Source organism: Lissotriton vulgaris, chromosome 11 (genome assembly GCF_964263255.1).
Source record: "Lissotriton vulgaris chromosome 11, aLisVul1.2, whole genome shotgun sequence".
NCBI classification, from domain to species: Eukaryota; Metazoa; Chordata; class Amphibia; order Caudata; family Salamandridae; genus Lissotriton; species Lissotriton vulgaris.
In genome coordinates, this window is record NC_141699.1 from 990985826 (window position 1) to 990999318 (window position 13493).

The 13493-nt window shown below is 44.7% G+C and overlaps 1 protein-coding gene across 1 annotated transcript in view; it reads left to right on the plus strand.

The window, feature by feature from the left end:
- Window positions 1–13493, plus strand: part of VEPH1 (ventricular zone expressed PH domain containing 1) — a 1092144-nt gene that overhangs the window by 205436 nt on the left and 873215 nt on the right. The window contains exon 4 of the mRNA XM_086944228.1: window positions 11752–11918. Coding sequence (XP_086800354.1) covers window positions 11752–11918 — 167 coding nt within the window. The remainder of the gene's footprint in view (window positions 1–11751; window positions 11919–13493) is intronic.

Consider the following 13493-nt stretch of genomic DNA (forward strand, 5'->3'; position numbering starts at 1 on the left):
CAGGCTGTGATCCAGCAGACAACATCCTTCCCCACCCCTGGGATTTTTTTAAAACAGCACCTCTCTCTGTAATTGCACAAATGATGCTTTTAGAAAAAGTAGTTCCCATTTGGAAAGGCAGATGAAGGCACAGTGGGGTGCTATGACTTGCAGCCATCCAGCCCAACATTTGAACACCTTTCCTGAGGGAGGGGCGGGGGTCACACGTTACAGCGTACCTAATTGATATTCATTTTGCCCCCTGCCCTATAATTTGTGACTGATTAATACAAAGGAAATATTGCAAAATGCATGCCCATTCGCAAACAAGGTGGTGTGCAAATTAGACATCCTAGTTTGCCAATGGGTCTTTGTAAATCAGGCCCTGGGTTTATAGGATTTCTCCTGGCAGGTATGAGTTTCTCAAGTGTCATTAAGGCATTTAGAATGCTAAAAATAATAACGAGAAAGAACACATTAATAAAACAATCAATCATAAATTCCCAGCGTGAGGGCAAATAAGAAATTAACCGTTGCAGTATTGGACTTCATTTTAAAAGTCTTCCAGTGTTATTTCCTATGTTTCCCCTATTATTGTACAGTTTTGTATCAAGGTTTACCTTCTTTAAGAGAACCTACGTACACACACACCAACAAGTTAAATAGCAATAGCCTTAGGGAAAAACAAAGGGTAACATCAGACAGGGAGCACATCTCTTTTACCAGGGAGATGAGGAATGTAAGTTCAATTAGAACACTGAGCAATCCATTGAAGACAATAGAGAAGTTCTGGGCTTATCATGGATAGTATGAGCCCGGAGCTCCAACATTCCAATGTTTGGATTAATCTCTCTCACTTTTTAATTTACAACCTTCTACCCTTAGTGGTGGTATGTTCTAATAGCCTTTTAGCCCTTCTCCCTCGGGCCATGCCATTTGTTAAAGGTCCTCTCTCCAGGGATAGGCCCTCGCCTGCGGTTAGTCTATAACTCAGGTTCAGGGCCTTTAACAACAACTATAGCCCTCAGCAGAGGCTAAATTTAAATAGAGGATCCATGTCGCTGGAACACTGGACACTGTGACTATGATAGTGGCATCCTTGCGCATGTGGCAAGTATAGTGATATTCTGCATCCGGTAGCAAGTATATAGATGTTGCATTTCTGCTCTCCTTGGTCTGAAATAGTACTGCTGGAGTAGTGTTGAATACATTGCTTGACCCATAAGATGGAATTTAAGTCACCTCCATGTCATCTTATTTGAAGAGTATTATAAAAACAATTGTTTTAACTAGTTAGGCAGTATAATATAATGATTGCACTATATAGAGTCAACAAAACATTCCTCAAAGATTTTGAATTACAAAGGAAGTGGTGTGTTGTAGCGGAAGCTCATTCATTTTTATCCACTCAGCCCATGCCATGCAATTTGTTTACAATTTGCTGATTATGTCTATTCACACCCACAAGACTTTGGTCTTAAGATGGACTTTGCTTATCGCATAGGGGTTAGGAACTAGGGTGTCTCCTGTTGGCTACCCAATGAGGACCAACAAATTGAAAACCACTTAAATTTTGGAAATCAAATCCAAATATATTACTCTCAGGATCATGTTAATATATATATGATGGATGGCTGCAGGAATGGCGAACCTCCTAAAGAAGTTTAGTCTGGCCAATATCCTACAAACCAATAATTCTGCTGTAGCTGTGCAGAATAATAACAATATAATCTGGTGCTCTGGAAATTATCTATGGCTATCCCTTTTATGCATTAGAGTTGGAGTTATAGTATGCACAGTCTCTGTGGAAAGAACATCTTTTGTTACATTTAATAGAAGACCCAGACAATGTGGGCTGAATTTAGTTTTTGTATTAAACCATTTAGAATTCAAAGTAATAATCCGCATTTAGGCAATAAGTCACGAGTCTCGATAAGCAATTACAATTGTAGTTTAAAACCACACATTTTGCAAAATTGAAACAAAGGCAAATCTAGCAAGAAATTCTGAAATTTAGTATTTAGTCAAAGAGTCCATAAAGTTGCTAAGCAGAGGGAAATACCTAATAACAATAGAGGCAGAAGGATGGTTTAAGACGGTTCTTTAACATAGGTATATAGATCGATTGAAGTGTAGGACTAGGAAAGTAGCGAAGGACTTAGTAAGTAAATAATGCTCAGCAAGCCTCACTGAAATGAGTTCCAAAGATTGTTAGGGAGAGAAAAGTCAGCAAGAGCAGCCTCAGCATCCGATAAATAAGGACAGTGTAGTATCCTGCATTTGTAAGGTTTAGTATTATTCTCATCCTGCTCAGTCCAGTGCTCTGTGCCCAATAGAAGGTTGGAGTCTTGATGAGCCTCAGAATGTTGAGACACTGAGAGGTGTAGTGACAGTTGGACGTGGGCTGAGCAGCAGACAGGCTGCTCCTGGTGGGGCTCTGATTTACAACTTAACTATTTGATGTTCTGAACTTTACCACTTGTTAATTACTTGAATAAAACATCCTGAATTACAGCCTACCTGTTTGGACCTCCTCACTACAGACTGCCAAGTAAAGGATGCCTCAGTCCAAGTGGCTGGCACATGAATGACATAACTAGGGGCACAGTAAATGTTTTGGGCAAAACTCTACAAAGCATTTTTAAATGTGCCTCTTAACCTCAAAGCTTTATCCTCGAACACCAAAAAAGTGACACCATGTCCTTGGTGTTGAGGGAGTTTCTTCAAGCAGCACAACCTCTAAGAATGAAATGGAATTTCCATTCAGCGTGAAGTCCACAGCGCCGTCGGCATCTAGGCAGATAAGATGTAAACTATATGCTGAAGCAGAGCTTGGGGGATATTCCCAGAATCTCTTTGCAGCTTGTTTTTTCCAAAGTCTGTAAATCACTGTCCCTTGTTCATGTGCTTTCACTTCTCCTCTTCAAGATGATGACAATTACCATTTTCAGCCATCCAATCACATTCTTATTTGTAATGCTCACACCGAAAATAGGAGAATATGGTGCCAACATTTAAGGTGCCATAGAAATAAAAACTTTTTTTCCATTTGTTTATTAGTGAGTTACAGATTTCATGGGTTCCAGGATATGGGCTTCTCACATATGTTTCTCATATGCTGTAGTTTTTGCGAAAGCCGATATAGTAAGAATTAGAACATTGGAATGTTGGGAGCTCCATTGCAGACAATGGAGTGCTCCCTGCTTCTACGGGCCGGTAAAGGCCCGCAGAGCAACATTCCAATGTTCTACAAAGGTTTCTCGAAGCTCGAGGGGATTTATATCCCCACGAGTTTCGAGAACCCTTTGTTTAATTTGTTAGAACATTCTGCCCTCTAGTGGCATAATGTTCTAATAGCCTTATAGCCCTTCGTAGCAGGGCTATACCGGCTATTATAGTCCTTCGGCTCGGGCCTTTAATGATTCAGCGGGCCTTTAATAGCCGGTATAGCCCGCTACGGCGGGCTATAAGGGTATATTAAATGATCTGAATAGCAGATGTGTGTATCTTACATGTTGGAGACTCATCTGCCCTATAGTGTATTCCAAGTTTCCCTCATTTTTGTTCCCTCTTTTGGGCCTATGAGATTGGTAGAGGTTGAACTTTTTTGTCCAGTTCTCTTGTTTTTAGGTTAAGGGGTCAGGAAGTGAGCCTGGCATCTGCCAGGCCACAGTGTGCTATTCTTAAGTTTACTGCATTTGCATTATCTTTCAGTAAAACCAAATCCCTTTTCCTGAATGTCCATAGTTTAATTTTAACATGAAGCTCCTGGTCTTTTTAATCAATCAATCAATCAATCAAGCATTTGTAAAGCACACTACATACCTGTGAGGGTCTCAAAGGCGCTGGGGGGGAGCTGCTATTGATCGAAGAGCCAGGTCTTGAGACGTTTTCTGAAGGTCAGAAGGTCGTCAGTCTGCCATTGGCGGATGAGGAGGGTGTTCCATGTCTTGGCGGCAAGGTGGGAGAATGATCTGCTGCCGCCGGTCACTTTACGGATGCGGGGGCAATGGCGAGGGCGTGGTCTGCGGACCGTAACTGGCGGGTGGGGTGTAGAGGCTGAGTCGGTTGTTCAGGTATGGTGGTCCGGTGTTGTGGAGTGCCTTGTGTGCGTGGTTGAGAAGTTTGTAGGTTATCCTCTTGTTGACCGGGAGCCAGTGCAGGTCTCTCAGGTGGGGTGTGGTGTGGCTGCGGCGCGGGATGTCGAGGATCAGGCGTGCGGAGGCATTCTGGATGCGTTGGAGCCGTCTCAGGAGTTTGGCCGAGGCTCCTGCTGCGTAGAGGGCATTCCCGTAGTCCAGTCTACTGCTGATGAGGGCCTGGGTGACCGTCTTTCTTGTTTCGGTGGGGATCCACTTGAATATCCTGCGGAGCATGCGGAGGGTGTTGAAGCAGGAGGAGGAGACTGCGTTGACCTGCTTTGTCATGGAGAGGGTAGAGTCGAGGATGACCCCTACCTTGCGTGCAAGGGAGGTGGGAGTTGGGGGTGTTCCTAGTGCAGTCGGCCACCAGGAGTTGTCCCAGACCGAGGGGGTGGATACAAGGATGAGGACCTCCGTCTTGTCCGAGTTCAGCTTCAGTCGGCTGCTCCTCATCCAGTCGGCGACGGCCTTCATTCCTTCGTGCAGATTGGTTTTGGCGTGTGAGGGTCCTTGGTGAGGGTGAGGATCAGCTGGGTGTCATTGGCATAGGAGATGATGTTGAGGTTGTGCCGTTGTGTGACGTGGGCGAGCAGTACCATGTAGACGTTGAACAGCATTGGGCTGAGGGATGAGCCTTGGGGTACGCTGCAGATGATCTTGGTGGCTTTGGTTCGGAAGGGTGGGAGGTGAACGCTCTGTGTTCTGCCGGAGAGAAAGGAGGATGTCCAGTCTAGGGCTTTCTCATGGATTCCGGCGCCATAGAGGCGTGTTCGTAGTGTGTGTTGGCAGACCGTGTTGAAGGCGGCTGACAGGTCCAGGAGGATGAGGGCGGTGGTTTCTCTGTTGTCTAGTAGGCTCCTGATGTCGTCGGTGGCGGCGATGAGGCCAGGTCAGTGCTGTGGTTGCTGCAAAACCCGAACTGGGATGGGTCCAGGATGCTGTTCTCCTCGACAAAGCAGGTCAATTGTTTGTTGATGGCCTTTTCGATGACCTCTGCCGGGAACGGGAGCAGGGAGATGGGCCGGAAGTTCTTGAGATCTTTGGGGTCCGCCTTGGGTTTCTTGAGTAGGGCATGGATCTCTGCATGCTTCCAGCTCTCCGGGTAGGTCGCTGTCTCAAAGCAGATGTTGATGGTTTTCGGGAGGTGGGGTGCGATCGCGTTGCTAACCTTGTTGAAGATGTGGTGTGGACAGGGGTCTGTCGGGGATCCAGAGTGGACGGTGTTCGTGATTTTGATGGTGTCGTCTTCGTTGATTTTGGTCCATGAGAGAAGGCGGTTAGTGTGGGTGGCAGTAGTTGGAGCGGGGGTCTCGGAAGTTGCCAGGGAGGTCATGGCATTGAAGCTGTCGTCGATGTCTGTGATCTTGCGATGGTAGAAGGTGGCCAGTGAGTCACACAGGTCTTGTGAAGGTGGGATGTCGTTGGTGTTGGAGCTGGGGTTGGAGTGTTCCTTTACGATGCTGAAGATCTCTTTGCTGTTGTGTGCGTTGTTATGTAGGCTGTTTTTGAAGTCGGTGCTTTTGGCAGATCTGATGAGGTGGTGGTGTCTGCGGGTGGCGTTCTTGTGTGCTGTGTAGCTTTCCGGTGTTTGTTCGTGGATCCAGTTTTTCTCGAGTTTTCGGCAGGTTCGCTTGGAGGCCTTCGGTGAACCAGCTGGCTTTCTTGCTGGTGCGGGTGGTGGAGGGCTTCTTGAGCAGGGCAAGGGTGTTGGCGCAATCGTTGATCCACTTTCTGAGATTGTTAGCAGCGGTGTCAGGGTCGGTCGGGTCTGCGGGTGGTTTCCGGGCGAGGGTGGTGGACAGCTGGTCTTCGGTGACTTTGCTCCAGCAGCGTTGCAGCATCTGTTGGGGGCAGTGGTGCGTGGTGGGTTTCCAAAAGGTGAAGTGGATGCAGTGGTGATCGGTCCAGTGGAGTTCGGAGGTGTGGTTGAAGGGGACATGGGAGCTTGCTGAGAAGATGGGGTCAAGCGTGTGGCCGGCGGAGTGGGTGGGTGTTGTGAGAAGTTGTCTGAGTCCGAGGTTGGCAAGGTTGTCGATCAGGGTGGAGGAGTTGGGGTTGTTGTTCTCGAAGTGGAAGTTCAGGTCCCCGAGGAGGATGTAGTCCGTGGAGGCGAGGGCGTGTGTGCTGTCGAAGTCGGCGATGGCGTCGCTGAACTGTGGGTGGGGTCCCAGGGGTCTGTAGAATAGATAAGGGTACCTCTGAGGGTGGTGTTGGGATCGGTGTGGATCTGAATGTGCAGGTGTTTGGCAGTGCTGAGGGTGTAGTTGGTGTTTGTCGAGATCTTGAGAGTGTTCCTGTGCACAATGGCAATTGCTCCTCCAACCCTGTTGGTGCGGTCCTTGTGGGTGATCTTGTAGCCTTCCGGGATGGCTATGGCGATGTCGGGTGCCGAGGAGGGGTTCAGCCATGTCTCTGTCAGGAAGGCAACGTCTAGGGCATCGGTATCGAGTAAGTTCCAGAGTTCCACACCGTGTTTGCGGGCGTAGCGAGTGTTGAGCAGGATGCATCTAAGGTTGTTGGGATCTCTGGTAGGTGGTTTGGCGGGCCGGATGCAGGTGTAGCTGCAGTCCTGGCAGGAGAAGGGGCCATGGGTGCGTTTCGGGGTGGCTAGGCAGCAGGTGCGTGATCGTCCGGTGTTGAGTGCGTGGAGGGTGCTGGGGTCATAACAGAGGCAGGTGTCGTGGCTCTTGCGGGGGCCAGGGGTTCTGGCGCTGGGCACGGTCCTGGCACGGACAGGCGCAGACGGGCTTGCCTTAGGCGTGCAGCGGCCGCCATATGAGGGGAGGTGGGAGGGAGGTGCAGCTGGGAGGCTGGGATCAGGGAGGCCAATGGAGGATGGGTGGGGCCGCAGGGATGCAGCGGCGGGAACTGGGAATCCGGAAGGAGCGGCGAGTGGTGGATAGAAGGCAAGAGGGGCAACAGTGGGGGCAAAAAAATGTTATGTTACAGGGCAACAAAAGCGGGCACAATACAAAAGGTGTAGAGAGGCAATACAGTAATCACAGATGAACAATTGGGATAAAAAAAAACTAGTAGAGCTTACGGCGGTCTTGATCCCTAGTTATCGCGGCAGCAGCTGGGCTGGGAGCACCGTCGCAACCAGGTGGAGCTGTTTGGTGTGGGGAGCGACCTGCCTGGAGGCAGGGTCAAGGGTCGCCATATGTTAAAATTGTAAAAGTGTAACTAGGTAAGATAGCATGTGACAAATTGATTGAATTAGGATTTAAAAATATATATTTTCTTCGTAATTTATGATGAAATATCAACTGTCATACTTTCATGAGCTTGAGTAAATGTATCAGAGTTACCTGTTCAAGCAAAGCTGTGTAGTTGCAGAGAGGACAATTTCTTTGTCTGGCTAAAGGCACGTTTAGTTGTCTCGAGACTAAGCCTAGGCGGAGTTCGTGGAGCTACGCGGAACTCAGCGAAGTACAAAAAACTCTGCCGTGCTAAACAAAGCTCCACAAGCAGCAAAGTGCGTTAGCTAAATGCTGTTTGTGGTGATGTTCAGTGCCAGGTAATTGACCGCAATCATCACGAACGGCACCATGCAGAGTGCAAGCGTGCACTGCTTTCTTTTTGCCACTCAAGTAGATTTTTACTCGAGTGGCAGCTTTTTCAATGTGAACAGACGATTTCTCAGTGAGAAATCAAAACGCCCACATTGAGAAATCTCACCGGGAGGTTGATTTTCCACACTTGCGCTCGCCAACTTGCTGTTGACGATCGCAAATGAGGAAAAATCTTGCCGGGAGGTGGATTTTCCTCGCTTGTGCTCGCCAACTTGACGTTGCCAAATGTGAGTGAGAAAAAAAATTATTTCCCCGGAATTTTTCAGAAGTCTGCGAGCTCTGCAAAATGAAGAGTGCGAAAAACTCCACAAACTCCGCGAGTGGAGCGGAGTTTACCGCCCAGACCTTTTGTGATCAGAGTGTTATAAAAGAGTACTGTCAGACATAGACACAGTGGATTTTTGGGGCAGGCCCCATTCGCCTGCATTAGCCATTAGCCTGCATGTGCTTTGATCCTTTGGCATTGCTTGAATAGGCTGTCTGTCTGTGCCATTTTGAGGGTGCTTACATTGCCCAGTTTTTGTATGCATTGAGTTTTGTTGATGGGGTCCTGAGTATTCTTTTTGTTACATTGAAACTGGGAAATAATCTGTGACTTTAACTGAGAACTATGAGAACTATAGCACTTATCTCCCTTGCTGTTTGATTGGTTTTATTTTCTTTCATTATACCATCTTGCTGTATTTGCACCAAAATCACATCCACTGGCATCAAATTGCTAATATATATATACATATAGAGCAGAAAAAACGTTTACATATATGATTCATTAATGGGTGAAAACAGTTTTTTTTACATAATATTTATTGTAATTTCGGATTTTTTTTAAAAAAAAGAGTAATTATCATCTATTTATTTATTTATTTATTTATTCATCTATTTATTCAATTATTGTGCAATAATTCCAATGCCCGTTCTAGTAGTTGAAGTGAAGTTTGCCCCTATATCTACTGGGTTTACCCTTTGCATTCAAGTATTTATACAGATATTTAAACAATTGTTTAGAAAGGGGATTATCGATATGAAAAGGCATGTCACAACAAAATGCTAAAAATGGACATATTATGAGCACGCCCAGCCAATGATGTAACACTTGCACTAGTGTGATACTGGTAATTCAGGTATTTGTTGCAACAGTCTTTCTACTGCTTTCTGAGAGCTCGAACTGTAAGTCTAGTGTAACTTGTATACATGCACCCATGCACTCAGCATTTCAACCAGTTGTCAATGAATGCACTCAACTTATGTTATCATTTATTGATCTAATACACAGAAACACATATTTTGCTCATCTGTTCCAAACATTTTATGTTGCCATAGGAGATTTTCTAGAGGGTATATTTACTAAGTTTTAATGCTGTGTTTGTGTCACAAAAGTGACGCAAATTGACACTGAATCTTTTTTCCAAATATAGTTACCAGCGCTAAACTTGTTTGGTGCTGGAAAATCAATCGAAAGTAGCTCAAAGCTGCGCGTAGCGCTCCTCAGCATTTATTCGTGCCAAGAGGGCATACCATTGGTGGTGCATGAGCATTCCTATGCAACCATCCATGGTTTCTGTTGCTAAGCCCTATTTACTCAAAAAAGTAGACAGGGTTTAGCGTGAGAAAATAGCGCCCATTTCAAATAGGCGCTATGAAGGAGAAATACATTAATTTCTCCTTTCTTTTCTGACTTTGTATGAGATATGCACTGTACAGCAAACATACAAAGTGGGAAAAGGTTAAAAGTTAGTCTAAGCATGGTATTTTGTACTGGAAGTCTGGAGTCAGGGATGCGTTGTGCAGGGGGCTCTGCATCGGTTCTGGGGAGTTTCGAGACTGCAATGCAGTCTGGCGTCGTCATCAAGGCTGCTGTTGATGAGAGATGCAAGGGTCTGTGGTGAGGATGTATCACGCCACGGCAGTTCCAATGTTGCGACGGGCTGCGATGTGATGCAGGGCTTCGCTGCAGGTTCCAATCCCCGCAGCAGCAGCAATGCAACGGTTCTGCTATGGGATGCAGTGAAGAGCAGAGGATGTGCGTCAGTTCCGAGGGAGCCACAGAGGCTGGCAGAGATCCTTAGGCCCACTTCCAATGGTCCAGTATTAGGGTGGCACCACTTGGCAGGGTAAACTCACCGATGGCAGAGTCCAGGTGCAGGAGCACATTTGATGGAGCCTTCTGCCCCTAATGTTCAAGTCCCAAGGCCAGCAAACTAGCCTGTGGAGTCACTCTGGGCTTCTGAGTTCAAGAGATGCAGGTCCAGTCCTTTTCACCCAAGCAGGAGACAACAAACAGCAGGTCAGCACAGCAAGGCAGCAGCACAGCAAGGCAGGAGTCAGCAGAGCAATAGTCTGGTGGAATGACAGTCCTTCAGAAGGTCAGCAGTCCATTTTCCTGGCAGAGTATCCACAGTTCCAGAAGGGTACTGAAGAGTTTGTATCTGAGTTCCAATATTTATATCCAGTTGTGCTTTTGAAGTGGAGGAGAAGCTTGTCCAGGTTTCTCTTTGAAGTTCCCAGGCATTATGCATCTCCTGTCCTGGCTCCAGACTAACTACATTGTGTATGTAGCTTTTTGTGAGGAAAAAGGACACAGCCTATTCAGGTGTAAGTGGGCTGTGCCTACCTCCTCCCTCCTTCCTTGCCAAAGATGGCCCATTTGTGCACACAATATGCTCCCTATATTCTGTGGGTGTCTAGAATGAATATACAAAGACCAACTGTCAGTTGCACACAGTCATGTGACCAGAGACAGGCTAAAGGCACCAAATGGCTAAGGCAGGCAATTACCAACTTTCAAAAGGTTGCATTTTAAGAATTGTAATTTAAAATCCGACTTCACCATAAGTTAGGATTTTTAATGAGGATTCCCGAAACACCAAACATGAACTGTTTCCCTATTTCCATTTTGAAATGACACTTAAAAAGTAATAAGTTAACTTCAATGTTATCCTATTAGAGAGGTAGGCCTTGAAGTAGTGAAAAACAACTTTAAGAGGTTTTCACTACCAGGACCTGTAATACTTAAAATCACATGTCCTACTTTTTAAATGCATTGCACCCTGCCTCCTGTACTACCCAGGGCCTACACTAGGGGTGAATTATGTGTATTAAAAAGGAAGGTTTGTGCCTGGCAAAAGTTTTCCTTCATCAGGTCTAAATGTCAGTTTAAAACCACACACACACACATTGGCTTCAAAGGCAGGCCTGTAATTTGTTTAAAGGGCTACTTAATTGGGTGGCACAATCACTTCTGCAGGCCCATTAGTACCATTTAATTTACAAGCCCTGGGCACATGTAGTACCGCTTTCCTAGGGACGAATAAGTAAATTAGATATGCTAATTGAGATTAGACCATGTTAGCATGTTTTAAAGAGGAAGCACATGCACTTTAGCACTGGCTAGCAGTGATAAGGCCGGTGAAAACGAGATCAGCAATACTAGTGGAGGAAGGCAAAAAGTTTGGGGGAAGACCACCCTTAGGCTGACAGGTACAACACATCTCCTTGTGTTTAAAATATGTTTTTTTCAGTTCCTTAACAAGCTAGACATAGTTTGGACTTACTGAAGTTTGATGATTGATGAAGTGGGCAGGCCCAAGCAACAAACATTGCCAAACTACATAGAGCCTCCAGTGGCTGCGGGGTTCTGATCAAATGAAATACAGAAGTACTCCTTGGTAGGTAAGCAAAGTTGGTGGAAACCAGAAGAAAGTATTGTATTAATGTGGTTAGGTAAAGAAAACATCTGGTCAAAGAGTGAACTAGTGTTGAAAAGGACCCATCAACTCAGGTCAGGTTCCAAGAAGAGACAAATTCCACCTTCAATTTAAATTACTCTAAGTTAAAATCAGGAATGTGTCTATTTGACAAGAGCTAACTGGCAGCTTTATTATAAACAGATATATATATACATGAAAATTGTATCTATTTTCAGTGTTTAGAATTTTAGATAATTCCTTATTCTTGCTCCAATGTATCAAACCAAAAGTGGCACCATGTCATTAGAGCATCCATTAGCAGACTCGCTATATCTTAAAATGAAGGTTGTTTCTTTTCATGTTTCCTTGCAGGTAATGTTATGCTACTACGTGTGCTTCCTTCTGTGTATGAGAAACAGCCACAGCCAATCAATGAGCACATAACACATTTAGTAGCCTGGATGTCCCAGCTCGAGCCGACAGAGCAGCACCACCTTCTAAGACTCATACAAACTGTCGCACAGAAAAGGCAACCTGGGGTAAGTTTGTTATACCTTAATCAGGCACCTGGTGTTTCACAAAGGGTTTAATAAAAGAGAACATCTAAGTGACTCAACAAGTCTACATGTCGTACAGTTTTTTTAATTTACATAACCTAATCCTTTTCCGGTAAAGTTTAGTTGACATTTTATTGAAAACTCCTGGAACCTCGAGGCAGCATTAGCTGTCTGTTGTGAAGCTTTCTGTTCTTTCTTCCTCTTTTTCTTTTTCTTTTGCTAGATTGGTGATAATCTGCTCAACTGTAAAATTGAGTATGAATTATCAAACACAAGGGTTCTTAAACAAATGTTTTGGCAATCAATTCTTATTCTAGATACAATTACACAGACGGAATGGTGAATGAGATAAGGTGTAATATTGAGGTTATAATGCTAAGTTAGACTCACAGAGATTGTACTTATTTTTATTTATTTGGAAGTGAATGATTTACATACAGTAGATGACCCTGTTAAAAGGATAAATGTTGCAAAACATTTGTTGGTCTTTTTTTGTTATTAATATTTTGGACTAAATACATTTTCTCTACTGTGAAAAATGAATGGTGTTCCTCGCTTGTTTGTTTCTTTAATATTTTGAAACATTATAAAACCTGGGCAAGCTGGTAGATTTGTTTGACGGGGGACGACCACATGGCCATCTAATGGTTTGAGTTTGTCTTAACATGATTTCATGCACCGCAAACGTCACTAAATTAATCTGAGCTCATACCCCTGGTAGCTAAGCCACAGAGCAGAATGGCTTAACATTGTATAAAGTATTTATGCAGTATGAAAAACTGTAATAAATAGCAATAAAGACAAAACACCAAGCAATAAAAATTAGAAACTGAATTTAAAAACATAGAGTAAATTTTAATAAACAAAATTACACAATTCAACAACAAAATCTAATAAGTGGAATCAAAGATATTGATTAAAAAAAATGTAATAGTGCAAAAAAGCACAAATCGCCAATGTTAATCTATGGTCGCGATAGACTGGGAACAAGGCATACTTTGAGGCAAACTGCAATGGATCCAGTGGTCGGATATACCAAGCAAGATGGAATGGTCAAAGATATCACATTCGGCTTGAGGCCAGATGTTGAACCTGGCCCTTCTTTCAGGGTCATCCCCAAACATTTTGCATTCTTCCTCCTATTTTTCTGACCTTCTTTTTGTTGGCGGCTTTTTGTAGGACTCAGGGCACTTTGCCACTGCTAATCAGTGCTAAAGTGCATGTGCTTTTTCCCCTGAAACAAGGTGTGATTGTTTTAAACCTGTTAGGAATATTTGACTTACATGTAAGTCTTTTGTACAGTGATATCCCATACACCCAAAGCCTGTAAATTAAATACTACTTGTGGGCCTGCAGCACTGCTTGTGCCACCCACTAAGGTAGCCTTTCAAACCTGTCTCAGGTCTGCCACTGCTTGGTCTACGTGTGCAGTTTACTGCCACATTGACTTGGCATTTAAAATTACTTGGCAAGCCTTAAACTCCCCTTTTACTACATATAGGTCACCCCTTAGGTAGGCCCTAGATAGCCCTAATGGCTGTTTGCTGTGTAAGTACA